Raw genomic sequence first — 26,950 nt, 5'->3', positions numbered from 1 at the left:
CTTAAAATTATCCCTCCTCTAAACTTTATTGAAGCACCTTTGTCCAATAGTATCTGGATGCAGCCTTGATGAAGTAAGCTGGGACTGAATATCTCAGTGACGTCACTGTGAAGGTTAGAGGTGGGGTTAGGTGAGGGCATTAAAAAGCATTGGAGGCAGCTCAGATTTCACCTGCACCAAGTCTGCATCCAGACCCCTTCCCTTTTGGAGCCAATAACAGCATCAAGTCTATTGGAGCACTATGCAACGAGCATCACACTCCTATTTTTGGCAGTGCAGTTTTCCCGTTTTTATTTTTAATAAATTTGCAAATGTTTTAAACTAATCAAATAATGAATTTAATGAATTTTGGAATAAGATTGTGACGTAAAATGAGGGGAAGGTCTGTGAATACCTTGTAGATGCACTAACATCTAACATTGGACATCTAGCACCTTGAGATGCACTAACATCTAGCATCTAACATTGGAATCATAAATCAATTATAGGACTGTCCTGTAATCATTTTTGACGTGTTTTTGATGCCAATCTTAGATCTCAATTTGTCATTTGCAGTTAAGCTTCTGAAATGAATTCATTTATTCTTAAATGACACTATTTTTTTGTGTCGATCAGGCACGTGCACACATGGGGCTCAACCTGCCCTCACATGCCCTTTTTAGTCTTGGATAGAAAGTGCCCTTCCAAAATGATCAAAAGTGCCCCTGCGACCCCCCCCCCCCCCCCCAGCTTTACAGTACACGCACGACAACAGCGCTAATCAGAATGCGCGCGACAACAACCCCCCCACCCCCCTCCGTCAATTTACTGACGTCAAGTCGATTAGCATCTTTGACCTGGTTTTTAATGTCATGCTTGATGACAAATTGATGGAGCTTCAACAAAAAAAAGAATGAGGAAAACATGCCTATCCAGTCACCTTAAGTACGGCCAAGCTCAGCTCGTTCTTCCATAAATCATTAGTCAGCTGTGATAAAAAAACTTAAAAACCGACCACATCACAGTATATGTACTATAAATGTCTGCAACTAAATAAGGGGCACGACACAGTTTGCTTCACAAATGAGGGCCTTTTGCATCTGAAATGGGCCGGCAGAAAAACACTTACCACATTTGCATAGACGTCTCTTACAGTGCGGCTTCAGGCCCAGTTTCAGGATCGTAAACCATTCATTTTAAATTATGAATCGCATTTATTTAGTAAAATGTGCTGTAAATAAAACAACAACAGCCAATCGGCAGTGAGAATTTAGGGGGTGGGGCTAAAGGAGCAGATAAATGAAGCCCTGATCACACTGTGCGATATCAGACAGGATTTGGTTGTGCGAGACAAACTTGGGAAATCCCAAAAATATTCCTATAAAGCTTTGGTAAATCTGTGATCTATGATCATTGGATTGACATGCATGAATGAATGAATGAATGAATGAACTTTCAATGAACTTATAAATTGTAATATTTTATACCTCAAGGTTCAGTGTTATTTGTGGTTTTTTATATATTATTGTCACAACCCGGCTCAAAGGCAATGACAAGATTAAAGGGAGGACATACACCGGATGGTTTGGTACCAAAAAGTGTTTATTTAAACATTAAAGAATAATCAAGTGCTCAATTTAGGTAAGCCAAATCAAAGATTAACCAAAGCTACAAAGAAACAAACCAAAACAAACAGGAGCAAAAGGACAGCTTCCTCCAAGCAAACATTGCTTTTTTTTTTTAAATCAGGTGTTCCCAATTGCGCAGATGAATCTCTGTCCTTCCCGCTTCAGCTGATCAGTGGGTTGATCTAAGAGACTCGTCACATTATATTTGTATTTACTGCAAATAGCTTTACGATCTTAATTTATCATAATTCAACATATTATTTAGCTGCTTAATTTATTATTATAATTTTTTTTGCCTTTTTTTTGCAAAAGAACTTTAATAAAAATGTGCTTATGTTTCAAAAACTTGGTGTGATAATAAAAAAATAAGCTTTTGTGTGATAAATGTGGTACTGAAAACAGTATAACATTAATTAGGCCATCACATAGAGGGGTAAAATGAATCATCATGACAATAAGTGAATATCATATCCATATTTATGTCATATATATAGTCATATATATTTATGCTGTTGACGGTTTGGCATCATGTTCTGACTGAATAATAATAATAATAATAATAATAATAATAATAATAATAATAATAATAATAATAATAGCCTGATTTAACATAATTTAAAATTATATTATATTTATATATAATTAATTAATAATTTATTCATTATATTTATTCATTATATTTATTTACAAGCACCAGTTTAACCCTCTTTAAAATATCTAATTAATACAACCAAGAAAATCTGTCACAATTCCACCTGGACGACATTTGGAGGGGTGTCAATGCACTGTACACTCTCAGAAATAAAAATACAGGAGCTGTCCCTGGGGTGGTACCTTTTCGAAAGGTGCACATTTGTACTTGAAGGGTCCATATTGGTACCTCAAAAGTATATACTAGTACCTACAAATTTTAAGAGAAACACTTTTGTACGTTTTAGATACTAATATGTACCCTAAGCAGTGGTTCTCAAAGTGGGGGTCGCGAGACAATAAAGGGGGGTCGCCTGGTGATTTCCAAAAATCTATTTATTTATATTAAACCATAAGAATTACCATATTTTATTAATAAACTACTGAAGAGAAAAAATGTTGTTTATAGTTAATATATACTATATAGTTACTACAGTAGCTTATAGTTACTAGTTCTATTGGATTGCGACCCCTGGGGTAATTACATCCTTTTAAGGACGTCAATGGCGTCAGATGCAGCAGATTGATTTTATAACATCAGGTTAAACTTTCTGGCACATTTACAGCTCTGATTTACATTAAAAAAAGATTAAACTAAGAATAAACTTGGGTCTATTGGTGTGTGTGCGCTATTGCATGAAAGGTTTCTGTATATATAACCACCTCAGAGGATTTTGGGGGTCGCAAGCTAAAAAGTTTGGGAACCTCTGCCCTAGAGGTATTAATATGGACCTTTTAGGTACAAATGTGCACCTTTTGAAAAGGTACCACCCCAGTGACAGCTCCCGTATCTTTATTTCTGAGAGTGTAGCAATAATCAGATCATGGGAAGTGAGATGAAAAAAGATTGATAAGATGAATTTCAATGACACTTCTACATGTAGCCTCTACTACTGTAGCATTTTAAAAATGAGCTGTAATAAATTTCTATTACTATTGGGGCCTTCAACGATTATAAATATATTAAAACCTTTTAATATTATTCAGCAATTGTAACTGCGGCTCCGCTTCAGATTGGGAACTCCAATGTCAACCCACATTGTCAGGATGACACATTTTGGGGGACTCAAAAGATAACCAATCACTCTGAAGAGTAATAAAATAGGCCAATCAACGTCTATGAGTTGGCAGAGCTCAGCTCCTCTCAGGTGCAGCTATGTGAGATCACAGTCGGTGATCCCATATGCATCACTTAGCAACGGTGAGTTCCCCCTTCTTAGGCGAACCCACATCTTCCCTACTCGCTAACCAGCTTATCATATGAGTGCTCCCTCTGGATAGAGATAGCCCATATGCTTACTTTGTCATGAGGGCTGCATCCGAAATTGTCTACTACTCAGTAGGTACTTCATCTGATTTTGAACTTACAACTCGACCATTAGAAAAGTGTGTTCTATACAGTATAAATGTGAGTAGTATGAATGGAATTCATTAGTTCTCTAGTGGTCCATCATGGGATAGCGCAGCATGCATCAGATGCGCATCTCAGATTCTTGCAGTAAGTAGTAGGCCATTCAGGTACTTCTCACATACTGTTTTTACATGTGTGCTATACAGTTTGGAAGTATGTGATTTCTCAAGCAGCCCCACTCATTCCTTGGATGGCAGGTGGCCTCTGCAGTGTCCTTCCTCATCGAGACTGGCACTCTTAACCTATGTACTGTTGAATTTCTAAAATCCCTTGTCTATACCTATTCAGATAGGTAAAAGACTTTTACAGCCCCCTATAGTATCTAAATTATTACCATATTCTGGTTAGTAAGGACATTGAAAGTCGGTGCCGTTGGTGTCACTGTTCATTCACTGTGTCTCTATCGCCACAGCAGCTGAGTCTCTAAATGTGGTTTACAGGAGGCACTCTAGTCACAGGAGGTGAACATCTCTTGCCCTCCCAGTTTGCTGATGTCCGGCTCCTACAACATGAATTTGGAGAAGTGTTCTCACCCCTGCCTGGTCATACTAATATGATTCAGCACCATTTTGAGACCGAACCAGGCATGGTCGTTTGGACTCGACTGCAACGCTTGCCTGAACACACAAAAAAGTGATCCAGGAAGAATTAAGAACAATGCTGGAGATGGGGGTAGTAGAAGAATCACACAGTGATTGGGCCAGACAGGCATGGTCCGGTTTTCGGTGGATTATCGCAAACTGAATGCCGTATCAAAACTTGATGCATATCCAATGCCGTGGTTTGATATTACACGACATTGGATTTAACAAAGGGATATTGGCAGTTTCCCTTAACTCCTACATCTCGAGAGAAAAGTGCCTTCACAACGCCGTTTGGATTACACTAGTTCGTGAGGCTTCCATTCTGGATGTTCAGGGCTCCGGCAATGTTTCAGAGCCTAATGGTCAAAATACTTGCCTGTCATTCAGCATATGCTGCAGCTTACTTAGACAAGATCATTGCCTACAGTAATGATTGACAGAGGCATTTGGTCTGACTTGCTCTCCTTCAGGTGCCGCTATATACTCTGCAGTTTGCCAGTTCATAGGCATTCATTGGCCTGTTTTCTTACTCTTCAGACCACACAATGTCTCCCTCTGTTGGGGAATGTGGTTTACAGTCATAACCAGGACATTTTTAATCCCAATCTAATATCTAATCTAATGTTATATCCTAAAAATAGATGAACAGATGACCACTGATGCACTTCTAAGTATACAAACTTTTATATTAGACTCACAACACATTTTGCTTTTCAAATGAGCACTTTTGCATCTGAAATAGACTAATAGATCTGGGTCTATCCATATTTGCATAAATGCCCTAAAGGGTGAGACTGGCTAATTTATCTTCAGCTCTTTAAGAGGTTTGGCAGGACCAATCTCAGCCCTTGAAATCACTCTCATATAAATGAACTTGATTTATATATTACTTTATAAGGGATGTATATTGTACATGATGTATATTTGATGTTCACAACAATACAGAAAATATATATATAAACAGGCTTGAGTGAAAACACACCAACAGCCAATCAAAATAGAGCTGATATAAGGGGGCGGGCTAAAAGATTAAAAGATAAAAACTGTGAGGACGACAGAGAAGAAGACAGAAGACTTTAATTTAGGCTAAGAGAAAGAGTAAACAAAGATTTGTGTCTTTACTACATCAAGATATAAAGACTAATTGAAAGTTAAAGTTATCAGTTAAAGTGATCTTCGTTCATCTATGGTTGTGGTCCGGCTGTTAAACGAGATGAAGTGGATGTTTGGTTTTCTGCATTTATTTCTTGGTGAGTATCTCTCATGCTAATTTCATCTAATTATTTTTTTTTTTTAATAATAATGAAATAAATAAATAAGTGTTCTCTCAAAAGGCACAACTATGGGGAGTGGTTAATATAACAAAGTATTTTTCAATATAAATAATAATTTAATCTAATACACAATTAAGTTTCTGTCTCGTAAAATAATAGTACATCTTTTGCAATAAATCTGATCTCTCATCAATATACCATATCATATTGCTACTCTATTCCAGCGATACAAAATTTGCCTTTACTTTAAAATTTCTAATATTGGTTGATATTTTTTGGCGTAACGATGGCGCAGTGGGTAGCACAATCGCCTCACGGCAAGAAGGTCCCTGGTTCGTTAGTATCGGCTTAGTTAGTTGGTGTTTCTGTGTGGAGTTTGCATGTTCTCTCCGTGTTGGTGTGGGTTTTCTCCGGATGCTCCGGTTTCCTCCACAAGTCCAAACACAGCTTTGATACAGCTTGACGTTGTGTGGATGTTACCACGATGACATATTTCAGAAGTTTTTTTTTAGTTGCCATACCTGACGAATAAATGTCAGTATTTAACGTCAATATGATGACACGCTGGTTTAAGATGTTGGATTTTAGTCACTTTTTAATTCAACCAAATATCAACGCCATTTGACGTCGTTATTGTACATCAAAACAACGTCCTTAGATGCTGGATACACATTGAATTTTGGTTCCCTTACGTCACGACCTAAATCTAACCTAATATTAACGTCTTGTAGCATTGTGTGTCTGCTGGGCAATAACTAAATGCACTACAGAATGTTACGTTTGCACACATCCACAAATTACATGTAAATGCATCAGCTTTATACAGCGTAACACTCACTACTCTTGAGTACTTTTGAAAGGTCTACTTTTCACTCATGGTTTGAATATTATTTACAACAGATACTTTAACTCTACTTGCACTACATTTGTACATCATACTTTTACTTAAGTATGACTTTTCAGTACTCTTTCCACCACTGTTGATATGACTATATTATGAAATAATATGTCTAATTTACAGAACCAGTCATTTTTATTAAAGGAACACGCAGCTATTCTCCTGTAAACAGGCTCATTTTATGACTCGCCTGAAGTTAAACTGGAGTTTTTCACAAAAATGGATTTTCTAAGTATGGATTGTTGAATCAATAGCATAGACCATTGTGTCAGATTAGACCAGGGGTGTCCAAACTCGGTCCTGGAGGGACAGTATCCTGCATAGTTTAGCTCCAACTTCCTTCAACACACCTCCTTGGAAGTTTCTATTACACCTAAAAAGAGTTTGATAAGCTGGTTCAGGTGTTTAATTGGGGTTGGAACTAAAATATCCAGGACACCGGCTCTCAGCACCGAGTTTGGACACCCCTGCATTAGACCATTAGCATCTCACTCGAAAAATTTCATTCAAAAGTTTTAGTTTCAGAGAGTTGTAAAACATTATTAGTGTGGTATTTTGAGTTTAAACATCTCACACATGATCTAGGGACATTAGAAACTTATTTCTAATTTAAAATTTAAATGGTCCAACCGAGTCTGGTTCTCTCAAGGTTTTTTTTCTTCACTCTCCTATTGCTCAAGTTTTTTTTTCTCTCTCCGCTGTCGCCTCTGGCTTGCATGGTTCAGGATCTGTAGAGCTACACATCGATGGATTTGCTCTTTAGTGTTTGGACTCTCAGTAATGACTTTAAACCACACTGAACTGAGCTAAACTGAACTGAACTTAAGCAGTAAAAACTGAACTACCCTGATCCAGTTACCATGACCATTTATGTGAAGCTGCTTTGACACAATCTACATTGTAAAAGCGCTATACAAATAAAGCTGAATTGAATTGAATTGAATTATTTTGCATCTTGCAACAAGGGGCATAATAGGCCCCTTTAACATTTTTGTTGTAATACTTTACCCTTAATCCTCTGTGCGTGACGCTTTTGTTTAATGATAATCTCCTTTACAAATAAGGTTTTAAGCAAATTATTCCTTTGCATGAGTTGACCTTCATTTTAAACATTCACACAACCACAAACTGATTTTTCTCTCTCATTGAGCAAAATTTAAAGATGCTGTAAGTTTCACACCCAGTGGTTAAACTAGGTATTGCATTCCTGGATCAAAACAAATGCAAGCGCAGGTTGCCAGATTGAGGAGTGCGTCTAAAGGCTAAGTCGTGTTCTAAATAAACGCAATGGCAAGAGACAGAAGAAATATTTTCCATCGTAAAAGCCGTTTTTGTCCTAACCAACACCTCAAATTGATATATCAGAAACGGTTTCTATTTCTCACAGGTGAACGACAGTAAAACTGACATTGATCACCTCAGGTACAGCTCATGTGCTTTATTTTATTTATAGAGCATAATTTTACACAACCGTAGTTGATCCAAAGTGCTTTACAATCAAATAAACTAGACAATAAAACTAAAAATAACTGGTATTAAAAATACAATGAAATATATTTTAAAGTAATACTAAAATATAAATAATAAAAAATAACATGCATGCATCAGTCAAAGGCAAGAGAGTAAAAATAAGTCTTTAAATTAGATTTAAAAGCATCCAAAGAAGGAGAGATTCTGATGTTCAGAGGGAGGCTGTTCCAGAGCGTTGGGGCCGCAACACTGAAAGCTCGATCACCTTTTGACTTTAGCGAGACCGAGGGACAGACAAAAGAAACTGGTCATGGGATCTTAAGAGTCTACAAGCTGTATATGGCCTAATAAGCTCGCTGACATAGGCCGGGGCAGAATTGTGCAAAGCTTTATAAGTGAAAAGAAGAATTTTTAAATCAACTCTGTATTTTATAGGTAGCCAGTGCAATGAGACGAGGAGAGCCGAGAGAGTGTTGACTGAGGTAGGCCAATGTACAAAGAGTTGCAGTAGTCTAACCGAGAGGAGATTAAAGCATGGGTTACGATTTCTAAATCTTTTTTTTAGAAAGAAAGGGTTTAACTTTTGCCACCAATCTAAGCTGAAAAAAGCTGCTCTTCACAACCGCATTCACATGTTTGTCAAACTGCAAGAGTGGATCAAAGATAACTCCGAGGTTTTTGGCGTGATTGTGCAGATGGTCATTTAGGGCTCCTAGCTGAGTTTTAATTGAATTGTTGGTAGCAGCAGGACCTAAAATTAACACTTCTGTTGGATTCTCATTTAGTTGCAGAGAGTTATTTGTCATCCAGGTCTTAATGTCGGTAAGGCATAGGAAAAGATTTTCAGCTAGTTCACCTCAGATCTGGAAAATAGAATGAACCGTCTGAAACTAAACTCCAGAACTAAACACATATGAGTGATTCAGCATCTGCATTTAATACTGTTAAAGAGGTTTAATATATATTAATTAGATTATAAACCGTTCGGTGAGTGAGTGCATATTCTGTGCTTCCGAGTGGCTGTGTTTAAACTTCTGTTGAGCAAACAGCCCAATTGCTTATCATTACAAATCTCACCACATAGTGTATATCCCGGGAGTTTGAACTCGGGTATCTCAAAAACTTCCCCCTTGGTTGAGAGCTGACAGCAGATTATAATTGCTATGTGGAGATATACCAGCCTGATCTCATGAGAAAACGTAATTATTTTACGTTTTGGCAGTTTAGTGGCTAATTCGTACGAGTTCAGTCGTAAGACAATGTACAATTTTAAAAAGGAGGCGTGGCACCTAACCCCACCCCTAAACCCAACCGTCATTGGGGGATATGCAAATCGTACTAAAATGTACGAATTAGATCGAATGAATTTGTACAAATTAGCCACTAAATGAAAAAGTTACGAATTGCCGTGAGATTGTGTTGGATATACTGCTGGTTAAGAGCTCGACTATAGTGTTCATTTAGATTAATCAATTGACTTATGACACATGTTTTTGGACTGTGGGAGGAAACTGGAGAACCTGGGGCGAACCCACATGAGCATGGGAAGCATGTGTAAACTCTGCACAGAATGACAACTGGCTTGTTAAGGATTTGTACCAGTGATGTTCTTGCTTTGAGGCAACAGTGTTAACCACTGGGCCACCGTGCCGCCCTACAAAGGGAAAAGTGGAGGGCTAGTGGTGGAAGGGGGCATTCTTTAAGGCAAAGACAACGGTTGTAAAAAGCTCTATTTATAGTGAGTTAGGAGTCATCTGATGGGTAAATCATGAAGAGGACACTAAACTATCAGTATGCGCCGTCTTTTGAATGAGATGTTAATGCAAGGTCCTGACTCTCTGTGCTCATTAACAATCTCAATGCAGTTCTGGTAAAGAGTAGGGGTGGAACCCCAGTGTCCTGGCCAAACTCCCTCCATCCCCATCCACTGAATTGGCTCTACCACTGTCTCTCCACTCCACTGGTGTGTGGTGAGCGCACTGGCGCCGTTGTTCTGTGGCTGTGAAGTGAATGCTGCACACTGGTGTTGGTGTGGATTGTGTAGTGCTTTCGGTGTATGGCCATTAGGGGTGTCAAAATGAATTGTTTCTTTGGTGCACCGCGATGCAGACGTGGACAACTCGGTATCGGTTCAGTAATAATCATAACCGGTTATTATGTACTGACGTTATTTATCTCGTATGCGCTCTGTCGCAAGGGAAGTGAGCTGGTATTTACAACACTCCAGGCGCCAACTCCTTAAAATACAGAAACGGTGCACAATTTCACTGCGTGTGTGTGTTCTATGGACAGTCTTTCACTGACACTTACAGCAGAAGCCCCTATTTCTCTGCGATTGAGGGATGAAAGTGAACTCAATTTCTCTCTCTCGGTGGCCCATTTCACCTGCTGGCGTGAATTTCTCCCCCCTCTCTTATCCTCTCGGCTGTTACAGAGATACCTCATTGTCGCAGGACCAGACCAGATTTTATGTGGCGCGGGAAAAAAATTCAGAATAAAGCGTGGGAGCGGTCGGTAACTCTAGCGTAATTTCAACAAGAGTGGGCAGTCTCACAATGTTGCTCCCGAGCAAACAAGCGAGCAAGCGTGTGTTTGTTTAGTGCTTTCTATGTTTGTGTATGTGTGTGAATGTGAGAATGTGTGGTGCTGTGTGTCTATATGTGTGTATGCGGGTGTGTTTATACAGACAGCTTGTTATAGTCCCCCCTAAAACAAATATAACACTGTGTATGGAAAGCATTGTCAATGCACCGTGATGCACCGAGATATCGAATTGAACCAAATCGATGGCATGATAATCGTAACCGAACTGAACCGTGAGACCAGTGTAGGTTCACACCTCTAATGACCATACACGATAAATGCGCTATATAAATACACATTAAAACTAATTTAGTTTTTCCTCAAAACAAGCAAAATAATCAGGCAATGGGGTAAGATTTTCAGATATTTGGAGTAGAAACAATATAAGAGCTGCGTCCCAAATCGCATACTTATGCACTATTCTACGCCATTTTGTAGTATAAATAGTGTAAGTAGTGTGTTCACACTGAAAACACTAAAAATAATAAGAGCACTTTAATTACCCGGATGATGCACTCATTCAGCCTCTAAAATGAAGTGTGTAATGATGGACACTTCACGCACTCAACGACCGCAGATTTGCTTACGTAGCGGAAGGGGCGGAGCTATCAGACGCACATGTTGAATAACTTTTATTTATTTTGGATGGTGAAAGCAAAATTCTCCTACGAGAGTGATTTTAACGCCTCCCGATGGTGAATGCGGCAATACTCACGGCAGGTATTATCTGATAATTCGGTCGTTTATTTCACTGATTTGGCAACCGTCAAACGTCATCAGGGAAACGGTTTGAATTTCCGCTTAGTAAAAACACATTTGTGTGCCATTTGGGACGACACTACATACATATACTATCCTGTTGAGTGTGTAAGTGCATAAGTACATAGTGCATGAGTGCATAGTGTATAGTGTGCCATTTGGGACGCAGCTAAACTCTTTTTTTTTTTTTTGCAGTTGTCGTAAATTTTGACGTCTCATCAATTACAAATGATCAGACCGGAGGTTTTGAATATCAGAAAATAGACTTTATTCTCCATAATAAAGCCGAGAAAGAGCAGAGCAGACCCCAGAGCATTCTGAAGTCTCTCCTGGACACCTTCTAAAGTCTCTCCTGCTCCTTCCCCTTTATTTATGTTTTTGACACACCCCTATGTGTCTCTTTTTAACTTTTGACCATTTTTGAATAGGTTTCTAGTCTAAGGGGTCCTGCTATTCTTGGCTCTCAGCCCACTAGCTCATGTCAACAGAGATGTTACAGGTCTATGTCAGCAAAATATAGATGCAACTTATGCAAAGGAACCAAGTGTTGGCATACATTGTTATGATAGGATAACAACTTGATAATATGTTACTCATTCTAACTTCTAACACATATAGCTTTATAGAAGTATTTAACATATATGATCAGTGCTTTACATATTCAGTTATTCTACACATCAGTCACTCAGCCTTCTCCTAGTGTTGCTCCTGTGCAGGCATACTCATCTTACACAGACATATCACTGTATTTTTAACACAGGCTGGCATGTTTGCTGCAAACACTACATACATTTTGTGAAGAGAAAATTAACTGCTTTACACTTAGAAAATACTTCATACAGAGAGAATAAAATCTTCACAGTATGCTAAAAACATAAGCAGATAGGGTATATACCCAGCTAGTGTGTTTCACATACTGATAAACTTCCGGTGACTTTGTCAGTTTTGTTTTCCATCTATACGGTTCCTTTTACAGCATTGATGTTGTAATGTGAGCAAAGTTCAATCCGTTAAACAGACTTGGGCATTCATTTAGTTGCTCAAGCGTGAAACAAGACAAAAAGCCGTTTACTCGCACACGCCTGTCAGAATCGGCAGGCTAGCGCTGAAGCTCTATTGAATATACTGGGGTAACATAAATGCTCATTTTATAAAGACTTGGCGCAGGAAATGTCATTTAATGCAGTGCTTATTGTACAATCTAAGACCCACTTTATATCGGATATCACTCAGCCTGATTTTGAAAGAAAGCAGACCTTCAACGTGCCAGTTTTGTATTGGCATACAGTTCACAGGAAGCGGTTAACCCAGCTTACTTGCAATTCAAAGTCCTGTTAGCATGCTTTGGCATATACCGTATTTTGTAACAGTTTGTTAACTTTTGTCTGTGTATGTGCGTGTATTTTTTTATTCTGTGGAATTATTCAAGATATTGAACTATTTGCTTTTTTATTTCTGCAACAGGCATCACTCCAACTCACAGCAGCACAGGTTACATACCAGGTATGCATGGTTTCTTTACTCTGTACTTGACTATATTTTCAGATGGGCTTGTTCTCTAATGACACCAATGGACTGTAAATACCAAATAGTCTTCTGACGGTATCAAATGCTCTTGTTGTGTTTTATTGAATATTTGCGGTAACTTACTGCCAGTGCTGCAATTTACCACAACTGACCCGTTGCAGTTCCTAACCTGTAATGTGTTTTACAGTAGCAGCCCTCTACTGAGATTTTTCACAGTAAAATACCCTTACTTACCTTCTTTTTATGCCCTTTACTGCATTTGAGTTTTACAGTATGACAATAATAATGATCATTTTACAGTAGCACTGCACAACCCTTGTTTTAAGTATTTACTATTGAGTGTAATCAGTTCTAATCAAGTATTTGTTTTCATTAACATTTCACGTCTCATTTTGGTCTTCAGCTACAGTAGCAGTTTTTGTTTACCTTGATTACAGTAGAATGCCTAATATGCAGTAAGTTTCTGTAAACATTTTCAAATGTCCCACAATGCACTGCATATTACAGTAGTGAACTGTAAAGAGTGCACTGCTGCTGCGTTGGTGTTACAGCCCCCAGGCGCGGTGGCAGCAATAACAAAAAGAATTGTGATCTGTAAAATGAATAATAATAATAATAATAATTTTTATTTATATAGCGCCTTTCCAGAGCTCAAGGACACTTTACAAGGAATGCAACAAAAAGATAAACAAACATACATGAGGTCAAATATAACAAACATGAATAACACAATCGAAACCTAAGAGACATATGAGCAGGATAGTGGTGGATCAGATTAAGTGGTCAGTTTGGTAGATCAGATGCAAAGCATTCAGAAAATAAGTGAGTCTTAAGTAAGGATTTGAATTCAGAGATATTATTAGCAGAGCGGAGTGAGTGTGGTAGAGAGTTCCAGAGTTTGGGTGCAATAACACTAAATGATCTGCCCCCCATAGAAGAGAGGCGGTACCGAGGGACAGCAAGAAGGCCAGAGTCAGCAGACCGTAAAGAGCGAGTTGGGGTGTAGGGGACAAGCATGTTGCAGAGATAGGAGGGTGCAAGGTTATTTAAGGATCTAAATGCAAGGAGGAGAATTTTGAATTTAATCCGGTATGCAACCGGGAGCCAATGAAGATCATACAAGATTGGGGTTATGTGAGCCGAACGTTTGGTATGAGTGAGTATTCTAGCTGCAGAGTTTTGAATATACTGTAATCTGGAGATGAGGCTGGCAGGCAGGCCAATGAAAAGAGCATTACAGTAGTCGATGCGTGAGGAGACAAATGCATGGATGACAGTCTCAGCCTCCTTGCTACTGATGAAGGGACGCAGTTGTGAAATGCGACGTAAGTGAAAGAATGCAGATTTAGTGACAGATTTAATGTGTGACTGAAAAGAGAGTGTGGAGTCAAAGATTACACCTAAATTTTTTTACAGAAGTAGATGTTTTAATGTGCAAGCCAGCAATCTAACAGGAATAACTGGTGGGAATATTGCTGGTAAGTGCTGGGGTGCCAATAAAAATTATCTCAGTTTTGTCCATATTAAGTTTTAGTGAATTTGAGGTGAGCCAATCATTAATATCATTCACGCAAGCAGAGATGTTTTCAATTTGGGCGGATGCAGTTGGAGTACATACAGAGTAAAGTTGAATATCATCAGCATAAAGATGATAGTTAAGACTGTGATGTTGTAGAATCAGACCAAGTGGAATTAGGTATACTATTAAAGAATGTAACCATGAATGAAAACACTTAGACGAAAGCAAGACAGGGCCACGCGATTCTTTCTCCAGATTACGTCTATTAAATCATTTAAACTCAAACACATTTCTTACAATAAATGCATTCTCTGTCTAGCATATTTACTGTGTATTAAACACAAATAACGTGCATTTACATGAATTAGCTTCACCAATCAGATAAATAAAATCTTCCTGCTGCAAATTCACTCAAATCAGAGTAGATATCCTACTAGTTACAAGTAACAGTGCAATATTGCATTAATTTCCCTGAGATATAGTACTATCACACATTTAAATTAATCAAAAGTATTGTTTAACACTCAAAATACACTGTATGTGCTAGAAATTAGCTTGCTTAAACTGGGACATTGCATTTGAAAGTGTACAGAAACTTTAACAGACCTTATGAAATAACACTGAAGAAATAAAGCTATTAGTAGTAATAATATTATCAAAACTGTAAACAGAATAGCATATACTTATTTATAAAACTCTCATATGCTTCCTTAACACACTATTATGAATTCACTCTGCTCTAAAACAGCTCACTGGACATGTAAACACATATTGGGAGACTTTAAGCATCAACTGGAGCGATCTGTGTTGCTTTCAAGCAAAAGATAAAGTGTTTAAATTTAATTTACACTACAGACGGACTAAATGACTGGGCGCCAACAAACTCTCATGATAATAGCCCGACCTCACACCATTACCTAAAGTGTTTTCAACTTTAACCTATCCAAAAGTTCTCAGAATCTTCACTGTACAGTTTCCAACAAATATAATCGTTACACAACGTCTAAAACTTTATGCTTTGACAGTTTAAACACAGTACTGGGGTCCGTTCTTCGTACGTGGATTACTCAGTTAGCTGGATTTGGATATTGACGATTTGACACGATCCAGGATTGTTTCGTTCTTCAAAGCTGATCCGAGAGTTGTTGTCGTAGCAACAGTTCTGCTAAGTCAAACCTGATCGGGAGCAGGTTCAATTCATATAAACAGGATTAGATCGGCTCAGATCAAGCAAAGATAATACAGAAAGTATGTTCCGAATTCTGATATTTTCTTACAGTAGTAGTTATATAAACTTAGGGAAATGGTACATATTTTTAAACTATATAAATAAAGTTATAGTCATTAATAAAATAAATTAAGTTATACATTTTAATAAAACGTATGCAATCTGCACCCTCGAAATAAAAGTAGGCTACAAAGATTGCCACCTGGTGGTGCAAAGAGAAAGCTTATTGATATGAACTTTTTAGATCGCTTTAGTACAAATTGTGTATAATAGACATGCACAATATGTGACTTTTTTAAAGCAACAATACATTTATGCAGTCATAAACATGTTTTGACAGTTAATATGCCAGTGATTTGATGCTTCACAAAAGTTGCAGACGCCTTTACCAATATGAAAATGCTTTTGTAAACATCCAGTTATTCTTTACACCGATTAAAAAACGGCTACTGTGATAAAGAAAATCTTTTCTAAATGCGGAACTAAATACATTGATTTGCATTGAAATACATGATGAATACTCTTGACACATGAAAGTGTAAAGCCTGCAGCTCACAACAAATGTGGAAGGTTATTGCGTGTCATATTTAACAAACCGTTTGCTGCTAATTTGACGTAATTTTGCTCACATGGATAAATGAATATTAATCAGATGATGTCATTACGCTGCTGTGCCGTCAGCCAATCGTTGCATTGCTGATCATGATTTCGAGGATCGATAGATCTGTCCTTTACAACACACACAGCGATCTCAGATCAGTTTATCCAGACATTCAAATCTGATTCGCGAACTCGTTTGAAGAACCAAATTAGTGAGAGATCAGTTATCAAGATTAAAAGATCCGGGATCTGCCAAATAATCTTAGATCATTTAAGCGAGGTACGAAGAACGGACCCCTGACCTGTAAAATGAATGAAAACACTGAGACGAAAGCAAGACAGGACCATGCGATTCTTTCTCCAGATTACGTCTAACCGGAAACCAGGGGTTCCGTCAGTATAGGCACCCGGGAACAAATAACCGCATTAAAGGTTCCGGTCCCCCTATGCTGTCTCATTCATTATCACAATTTTTTTCCCATTGCAGGACATTGCACTAAATGACAAATAACAATTTGCTGAATTAAAAAAGATGCTATTCTTAATTTAAATGAATAAACAGTATTATCTATTTATAAAATATATATATATATATATATATATATATATATATATATATATATATATATATATATATATATATATATATATATATATATATACACATTTATATCACCAAATGTGGTTGTACAAATTTGGCTGCACCACATTGGCAAAGTCTAACAGTGCAGCATGGTGATTTGTGTTCCTCTTTACCCTTTCCAGAGAATCTTGCACTCAGAGGACAGGCTGTACAGTCTTCTACATATGTTGCATGGTCTAGTTTTGCGATTGATGGTTATTCCACCAGTTGCACACACACCAAAACTGAGACGAACCCATGGTGGAGGCTGGAACTGCCAAATTCATTCAGCATCGGAAGAGTTGTGTTCATTAACAGAATCGACTGCTGTCCAGCACTAATAGACGGAGCCCAGATTCTCATCGGAGACTCCCTGGTGAACAACGGCAGCAGCAACTCCAAGTAACAAGAATGTTTACATTAAAAAAATAATTGTATGCAATTTACAATTGCATTGCTTTGTGTAATACATGTAATGCATGAAACGGTCTTTAAAAGCTAAAAGACTTGTCTAGCATTGATTTACTGCTATTTTCCTATATTACTGCTAAGTCTTTGGAGAACAACAGCAACTCCAGGGGCCTGTTTCAGTAAGGAGGTTCAAACAACTCAATTTAACCTTGAGCTCTGAGTTGATTTACGGAGAGATTAAAAACTAAGAGCTTTCAGTTTTATAATAGCAGAGTTGGATCAATCAACTTTGAGTAGACCAACTCAGAGTTAAGCGCGCATACCGTGACTATAAAAAGGCATTATCAATGGAGCGCAGATATTACGAGTGACCATGGCTACATCTTAAAAATAGAGATCAGCATTTCTTTCTCCAGCTGAACTTGATGTGATCATGCAATGTTATAGCAAATATAAGTGTATATATTTAAAAAGAAGCAGCCATCAGTGAAACAGAGACAGTTAGCCTGGGAAAACAGCTGCTCAAGTTAATGCGTAATTTTACATTTAAAGTATTTCAATATTCAAGTATAATAAAATAAGTAATGTAATGAGTGACGTTTATACTTTTTTCTAAACTTTTATACACGTTTATCAGTTTTAATAGATTTAACAGTGCACTTGTGTGTTTGCCTCTGTTATTGATCAAGTGATAGAGGTTGACATAACATTTAGAAGGTAAGCAGAAATAAACAATAGTGTTTAGAAAGAATAATAATCCCATTAATCTAGTAACAGTACAAGTCGAAGTTCATTGAATTTAAGCTAATTATTTATTAAAAAAGAACAAGCCATTCTTGTACGTGACTTTGTTCTGTGTGTGACTGAAATGTAGGCAATATCTATGTTTCCATCAAAATATATTAATAAAATTTATGTGCAAAACTCGAATAACGCATAAAAGATGTGGGAATAAAGCAGCGAGGCAAAGAGAAAAAAATTCGTCACTTTCTGATTAACTGGCGCCAAATATCAACAGTAAAAACAGAATTTACCACGGTAGAAGAAGCTGCGTCAATTATTTCTTTACTTAATAAATGTACTTGCGCCTCAGAAGGACAATGCTGACACACAATAAATGCGTGGGGGCGTTTGAAGCCATGAGACGCGGAGACCCGCATAAAAACGATTGATAGAATCATCATGCGCGTCTCCACGTCTTATGGCTTCAAACGCCCCCATCTTCAAAATTATCATTAAAATAGGTGGGTGGAAAGGGAAGGCTAAGGCGAGAAATACCGCTTCGTCTTTCTAGTGTGGAGACCAAGAGAAACTCTGAGTTTAGAGAATAAACCTGTTCCTGACCAGGTTAGGTTCACAGAGTAAGTTACCACAGTAACTGACTCTGAGTTAAAGTTACCTCTCTTTCAGAAACAGGCTTGACTTACCCTGCTTTCTCCAGTCTGACACACCTGCCATTTTAAAACGGAAAACTCAGAGTTTCTCTCATTTCAGGGTTAAAATACTCTGAGTTTTCACTTAACCTCCTTTCTTAAACAGGCCCTGTGACTATAAAAAGGCATTATCAATGGAGCGCAGATATTACGAGTGACCATGGCAACATCTTAAAAATAGAGATCAGCATTTCTTTCTCCAGCTGAACTTGATCTGCTCTTGCAATGTTATAGCGAATATGAGCGTATATATTTAAAATGAAGCAGCCATCAGTGAAACAGAGACAGTTAGCCTGGGAAAACAGCTGCTCAAGTTAATGCGTGATTTTACATTTAAAGTATTTCAATATTCAAGTATAATAAAATAAGTAATGTTATGAGTGACGTTTATACTTTTTTCTAAACTTTTATACACGTTTATCAGTTTTAATAGATTTAACAGTGCACTTGTGTGTCTGCCTTTTTATTGATCAAGTGATAGAGGTTGACATAACATTTAGAAGGTAAGCAGAAATAAACAATAGTGTTTAGAAAGAATAATAATCCCATTAATCTAGTAACAGTACATGTCGAAGGTCAGTGAATTTAAGCTAATTATTTCTTAAAAAAGGACAAGCCATCCTCGTACGTGACTTTGTTCTGTGTGTGACTGAAATGTAGGCAATATCTATGTTTCCATCAAAATATATTAATAAAATTTATGTGCAAAACTCGAATAACGCATAAAAGATGTGGGAATAAAGCAGCGAGTCGAAGAGAAAAAATTCGTCACTTTCTGATTAACTGGCGCCAAATATCAGCAGTAAAAACAGAATTTACTGCGGTAAAAGAAGCTGCGTCAATTATTTCTTTATTTAATAAATGTACTTGCGCCTCAGAAGGACAATGCTGACACACAATAAATGCGTGGGGGCGTTTGAAGCCATGAGACGCGGAGACCCGCATAAAAACGATTGATGGAATCATCATGCGCGTCTCCACGTCTTATGGCTTCAAACGCCCCCATCTTCAAAATTATCATTAAAATAGGTGGGTGGAAAGGGAAGGCTAAGGCGAGAAATACCGCTTCGTCTTTCTAGTGTGGAGACCAAGAGAAACTCTGAGTTTAGAGAATAAACCTGTTCCTGACCAGGTTAGGTTCACAGAGTAAGTGAAAACCGTAACTGACTCTTAGTTAAAGTTACCTCTCTTTCAGAAACAGGCTTGACTTACCCTGCTTTCTCCAGTCTGACACACCTGCCATTTTGAAACAGAAAACCCAGAGTTTCTCTTAAAATACTCAGAGTTTTCACTTAGCCTCCTTTCTGAAGCCCCAGATGACAAGAAAATCTACAGGCCGACAATACCTTGTTGGTATGACACATAGAGGGAAATGCAAGATGACCAATCATTCTGAGGAGCTGGCCATGTGATTCAGGCCCTGTTTACACTAATGCGTTTTAGTTTGAAAACGCGTAAGTTTTGCTACGTTTACGCCATCCGTCCACACTACGCCGGAGTTTTCGAGCGCCAAAAATGGAGCGTCTTGGAAACGCTGCAGAGGCTGTTTTCATTCTGAAGCGCTGCTGCTCCGTCTCAGTGTGGATGAGGGAAAACGGAGACATCTGAAAACGGAGGCGGGGCTGCTGAGATTCGCTACCTGATTGGGCTTTTGTGTCATTGCGTATCCTCCTCTTATTCGTCAAGCCCCTATTACATGACTATAACACATGGCTTTAACGCTACCGGAAGACAGCATCAGACAGTGTCTGTTTTAGTCGCCATTGTGCAGTTATTCATTTGTCACGTTTACTAACAACTCAACCTCGTCGTCTGTCCACAAAACATAAAATACCTCTCTTGCTTTCTTTGCCATCGCGTTCATTGTTCAACCGGCGTTTGTTGACTAACAATAACCAAATGCCGAGCGTGACGCATGCTTCCTGTTTATACTCGAACGCACATGCCCAGAGTGCACGAATGGTCACGTGATATACGTTTTTGGTGGCGTAGTGCGGACGGAGATATGTTCAGAAACGCTAGGTGAAACACTAGTGTGGACGCGGATCGTTTTTGATCTAAAACGCCGTTTTAAAACTCAAACGCACTAGTGTAAACGGGCCTCGGGTTGCAAAAATGGCCCCCTAGTTCACTGGCGTTTATTGCACAGTGGTCATGTCTGCCCCTGTCTTGCACTAGATTGCTGTCCTCATCAAGCCAGTGCCTCCAACTGAGATGCGGGTTTTACTGATCGAGGGGCTATAATACTCCAGGAGCTCCCTCAACTAATAGTGAAATTAGCCATTCAGGGCTTTGTAGGTAGTCAATAAAATTGTAAAATGTATAGGATATTTAATAGGGAGCCAATCAAGTGATGATTGAACTGGAGTAATATGATCATATTTCTGTTCTAGAAAGCACTCTAGCGGCTGCATTTTTGAACCAGCTGGAGTTTGTTATTTAGGCCAACAAGCAACAATTAGTGCATCTGCTTAGTAACGACAAATGATGCACTTAAATTGTTTAAATAGTGCTCTTGGTGTGATATTGCAGAAGTTCATGTTAACCTACAACTGTTTTATTTATTCTCTCTAGATGTGCGGAGATTTCTGGTCTTTCAGCAGGTCAGTCTGTCTCGTATTCATGTGGTGGACTGCAAGGCCGTTATGTGATTGTGTTTGTTCCTGGAGACTTCAAGAATCTGACTGTGTGTGAACTGATGGTCTATTCCACAGGTGCTTCTGACACTTATAGACACTGCACACTACTGCACCCCACATCACATTAATAAAATAATTAATCATATTTAGTGGTTCTCAAGTAGGGCTTGGCGATTTGGGAAAAATATCTAAATGCGGATAATTGCCTCACAGGATTTAACTGTGTGTGTGTGTGTGTGTGTGTATATATATATATATATATATATATATATATATATATATATATATATATATATATATATATATATATATATATATATATATATATGCGTTTCCTGGTCTGATGCATTTGCGTGCGTATAAATGGAAGTCTATGGGAGCAAAAGCCCAGTGTGACCGCAGCTTTAGACAGCATTTTTAGCAAACAAAAATGCTTATTTTTAAAAACACTGTGATAGGATAAATGTGAAAATGCTGTTTTCATGTGGCAGTGTGTATCTGCAAAAACTGAGGCTTTAGAAAATGTCCGCTGTCGAGACATTTTAGTCATGTTCAGCAGTCGTGTGATGGACGACATTGTAAAGCAGATGTTTAGGGTGTTGACAGCTTCATTACAGATGAACATCAGTTTGAAGATCCCACATAGCAAAATGTCTCTGGCCCAGCTCTGGCCCACACAATCAGGTTTTGCTTGGCCCACATGCCGCAGTGAATTACGGTACATGACTGGACCAAATCTGGCTTCCAGACAAGGGCCAAACACAGACCATATCTGGGCCAAGTCTCAGCCAAGTTAATAACTCATAACTGGGCCTGAACTGGGCCAGATAGGTTGATGTGTCACGATTACCCATGAAGCATTGCGCTTTAGGCACACTATGGGCCTTGTTTTTTCTCAGTGACCTGATTGGTAGAATTGATTTATTTAATCAAAAATTATTTTAATGTGTTTTAAATGTGGGTCAAGACTGGCCAAACTCACGTGGCCCACAATCAATTTTTTAAATCTGGGCCAAATACTATGTTTCACATCTGGCCCAAATCTTGTGTGCCGCATTATAGACGGGGCCACCTCTGCCAAACCCAGGCCATGTTTGGCCCACGTGCTGTATGCCAGTGCCGGATGAATGCCTGCTGTCCCAGCTTAATGCCAAATCTGGGCCAGAATTCTTTGCTACTAGGGATGCTCCATATTACCTCTCTTCACAGCACAGGGAAAGTTTACTGTAAGCTGTTGCTTTCTTGACATTTTACTGCCACATTTAATAGAGACAGAAAGTAAATAAACAGCAGGTGAATATGAGCAGGTGAAAGCAATACATCTGTGCACATGTGCAGTACATTAACTAAATTGTTAGTGGCCGCTTTAGTGAAAAGGATTGAAACAGTGGTGTGGACATGAAGCACTATTAGGGTGCTTTCATGGCTGCCTTATTTAGTTCGGTTGAATTGCACTGGAGTTTGTTTTCTTTCTTGGTGCGGTTCGATTGGGCAGATGGGAATGTAGCAATTGCACTCAAGTGCGCACCAAAAGCGGACCAAAAATAGGGCACCGTGAGCTCCTTGAAGAAGTGGTCTCGGTACGCTTTTAAAGTAACCCTGGAGCGGTTCGTTTGTGGTCAGAATATGATCAGAATTAAAACAGACCCAACCGCAAAAGGTACTGCACCTTTTTGGACTAATCCAGCTGCCGTAGGCCGATGCGCTGTGCATTATGGGATGTGGAGGAAAAATATTTGTTACTCCCCTCAAGATTAAACAAAGGCTCAAGTCATTCTTGATTTTAACTGACATTTATTCGGACGCGAGTCTGTAGTGTCTTGAACATCCTTGCACTCCTTTATGTCCCAATAATGCCGTCAGAACTACGAAAAGAAATACATAAACTTAAATTAACCCTTAAAAGGTGATGTTGCACGTAATGAACAAAATAAATGCAACCAATAGATAACGTGCAAATTCAACATGTATGGAAATATACTTAATTGGCTAATTATACATTAACATACGGACACATATTCATACATGTTCACATACATTAACACTATACGACATTCTCGAAATGTATAGTTTGACTATTCTGATGTATATAAACTATATAGTATATGATGAGCAGAGATACAATCAGACAACACAGTCATCCCTCAATATTCAAAGTGACATTTGTTTACTTGTGGGAGTTTCAGTGGCATTTTCCCACACATGAATTCTGACCAATCGAAAAGCATAGGAAATACGTTCAATAACATCTGGTCAATGAGGGATGTGGGTTTTGTCACATGACTGCATTTTGGTTTTTTTCAACTGTATGTAGCTCCGCCCTTTTCTGAAAAGAGCACAATCTCACTTGAATTTAAAGCGACAGTCACCAATACGCCACAACTAGGATCAAAGCCTAAAGGGGTCGGTTTCAGAGAGTCATAAGCCATTATTTGTGAGCAATTTTGAGCTGAAACTTGACTACACACTCTAGAGCAGGGGTGGTCAATCCTGTTCCTGGAGATCTACCTTCCTGCAGATTTCAGTTGCAACCCTTATCAAACACACCTGTCTGTAATTATCAAGTGGATTTCAGGTCCTAATTAATTGGTTCAGGTGGGTTTGATTAGGGTAGGAGCTAAACTTTTTTACAATTGGTTCGGACCAAAGCCATCAGAGGACCCAAGAAAATGTTACAATATATCATTTGTTGTGATTGGTCCGGACCATATGAACCAAACTAAAGATGTGAAAGCACCCTTTGGTACTGATTTATCTGGATTAGTGTAAATGTAGCCTTACATCAGCAAAAACACTTCCCATTCACTTTGAAAAAAAAATTTGGGGGGGAAATTCCCAACATTTTAAGCGCCAATGGAAGCGTCAATCAATCAGATGGCTTTATGCAAATACTCCAACTCAGCCGATTGAGGACTAATTTCATTGGCTGATGCTGCTAAGATGCACAGTAAAACATAGGGCCTATATAGGCCTAAAAAAGAAACAAACACTAATAGAGGGACTGTAAAAGCGTAAAATTATTTTCAGACGTGCTTCTGATGTGTTTTGACGTGCAGCTTCTTCATCTTCTAGGTAACGTTCAGTTAAATGGATATGCTGTTCAGTCATCTATATATGAATACTGGCACGCCCAAAGCGGGAATGATGGAATAAAATTCGCACCAGGCCAGAATTCATTTTGCACCCATACAAAGACAAACACGAACCCGTGGTGGATTCTGGATCTGCTGGACACTTACTACGTGGATTTTGTTACCATCACAAACAGAGCCGACTGCTGCGCCGAAAGAATCAACGGAGCCGAGATTCACATCGGAAACTCAACAGAAAACTACACCTACAACAATCCCATGTGAGAAAATATCTACTTTAAAGATAGCCAGCCTCTAATGGTAAACACTGATTCATTTTATTTGTTATCAGGCTTGATAAAGACAGACTGCAAAAACACTTTGATTGACATTCTCCCTTTTTACGCATCATCAGACGGGGAAAGTCCTGCCCACTAGTGCCCATCTCTCCATCTCATTAGCATAAACAGCAGCCCTGAGTGAGAGGCAGTCGTCTGTCCATTAGCCATTAGAGTGTTTAAGCTGCTGGAGATAATGTCAGCATAGACTAAGAGGATTATAGATGTGGAGTTTTAGATGAAGTACAAATGAACAGGAGTCTCCATAGACTGACAGGAGCATGAAGCACACATGCACACCTGACCAGCACTGACAACACACACACTGCTGTTTTATATCTGCCGCTATGCTGATGCAGAGTTGTATGTAGCTCCGCCCTCTTTTGAAAAGAGCACAATCTCATTTAAATTTAAAGCGACAGTCACCAAATGCCACCAAAGCTTAAAGGGGTCGGTTTCAGAGAGTCAGAAACCATTATTTGTGAGCTTTTTTGAGCTGAAACTTGACTACACACTCTAGACATCAGAGACGCATTTAAGATCTTGTTAAATTGGGTGTAATAGGTCACCTTTAAGGTTTATTTAAAATAAAATGTATTAGTTCACCCAATGGGGCGAGCCTTGGCTGGGTCAGTAGGCGTTTCTGTGTGGAGTTTGCATCTTCTCCCTGCGTTTGTGTGGGTTTCCTCAGGGTGCTCCGGTTTCCTTCACAGTCCAAACACATGCGGTACAGGTGAATTGGGTAGGCTAAATTGTCCGTAGTGTATGAGTGTGTATGGATGTTTCCCAGTGATGGGTTGCAGCTAGAAGGGCATCCGCTGCATAAAACATGTGGACACGCTGAAGGGACTATGCCTCTCGGCTGGCCAGGGAACACTTTGGGAATCTCCCAGAGGAGCTGGAGGAAGTGTCAGGGAGGAGGGAAGTCTGGAGTTCTCTCCTGCTGCCCCCGCGACCTAGCCTCAGATAAGCGGACGAAATTGATATTGAGATGAGGCCAAATCTAGAGCTAATCTAACAAAATAACGTACAAATAATAATCTGAAATGGGTGACGTGGTGGCACAGTAAGTAGTGCTGTTGCCTCACAGCAAGAAGGTCGCTGGTTCGAGCCTCGGCTGGGTCAGTTGGTGTTTCTGTGTGGAGTTTGCATGTTCTCATTTCATTTTCTTGTCAGCTTAGTCCCTTTATTAATCTGGGGTCGCCACTGCAGAATGAACCGCCAACTTATCCAGCACGTTTTTACGCAGCGGATGCCCTTCCAGCTGCAACCCATCTCTGGGAAACATCCAAAAACACTCATTCACACACACTCATACACTACCGAAAATTTAGCCTGCCCAATTCACCTGTACCGCATGTCTTTGAACTGTGGGGGAAACCGGAGCACCCGGAGGAAACCCATGCGAATGCAGGGAGACCATGCAAACTCCACACAGAAACACCAACTGAGCCGAGGATCGAACCAGCGACCCAGCGACCTTCTTGCTGTGAGGCGACAGCACTACCACTGCTTCGCCCACTGTATTTCATTCCAGACAAAATAAGCTCAAAATCGTTGATGTTTTTTGTCTGGTCAACTTTACTCAGTTTAGATCATATGTCCCAAGCTTAATTCCTGGAGGGCCGCAGCTCTGCACAGTTTTGCTCCAACCCTAATCAAACACAGCTGATCCAACTAATCAAGGTGTTCAAGACTACTAGACACTACTAGATCAACTGTGTTTGATTAGGTTTGGAGCCAATCTGTGCAGAGCTGTGGCCCTTTAGGAATTGAGTTTGAGACCTGATTTAAGCTGCGGTCACACTGGACTTTTCTCTCCATAGACATCCATTCATACCACGCGAATGCGTCAGACCGGAAACGCAAGGTCAAGCGTTAAGTTTTGCAGATCGCTGCATTAGAAAGTTCAAGCTTGGTAAACTCTGACCGGCGAAATCACATCACATGATTGCGTGAGACCAATCGAAGATCAAAATATGACCTCTCTGTACTGTAGACCAATCGCTCGCTTTTTTTAAAATGTCTAATCATCTTGTTTAATCCCGCCCCTTTTCGCAGAGCCGTACGAGAGAATTTCGCACGCTCAAACTCTAGTGTGACCGCAGCTTAAGAGCTAGTAATCAGGTAAACTGGTGAAATAATGACGTGATGTGAAACAAGTGATGTCAACAGGGGATTGTAATTATGATTTGGTACAAAAGCAGCATCCAATAAAGGTCCAGTCCTTTAGGAGCAAAGATGGGCCGAGGATCGCCAGTTTGCCACCAAATACGAGAGAAAATT

At 39.1% G+C, this 26,950-nt stretch overlaps 1 protein-coding gene and 1 long non-coding RNA gene across 2 annotated transcripts in view; one reads left to right on the top strand and one right to left on the bottom strand.

Annotated features, from left to right (window-relative positions):
- Positions 1-5,357: 5,357 nt before the first annotated feature.
- Positions 5,358-26,950, top strand: part of LOC100334521 (uncharacterized) — a 31,269-nt gene continuing 9,676 nt past the window's right edge. Inside the window, 5 exon segments of the mRNA NM_001442980.1 lie at positions 5,358-5,542; positions 12,741-12,779; positions 16,916-17,174; positions 21,191-21,330; positions 24,328-24,607. Of these exon segments, the coding sequence (NP_001429909.1) occupies positions 5,479-5,542; positions 12,741-12,779; positions 16,916-17,174; positions 21,191-21,330; positions 24,328-24,607 (782 nt within the window). The 5' untranslated portion in view covers positions 5,358-5,478.
- Positions 11,454-16,534, bottom strand: LOC147835862 (uncharacterized). The gene is made up of 3 exons (XR_015495354.1): positions 16,446-16,534; positions 14,771-15,360; positions 11,454-13,297 (listed from the first exon to the last, which is right to left on the bottom strand). It is a non-coding gene; the product is annotated as an uncharacterized LOC147835862 (long non-coding RNA).

The sequence above is a fragment of the Danio rerio genome, chromosome 7 (assembly GCF_052040795.2).
Source record: "Danio rerio strain M-AB ecotype USA chromosome 7, GRCz13ab, whole genome shotgun sequence".
In the NCBI taxonomy this organism is placed as follows: Eukaryota; Metazoa; Chordata; class Actinopteri; order Cypriniformes; family Danionidae; genus Danio; species Danio rerio.
Note: the sequence above shows the minus strand (reverse complement) of the source record. Positions and strands in the feature narration are given on the sequence as shown.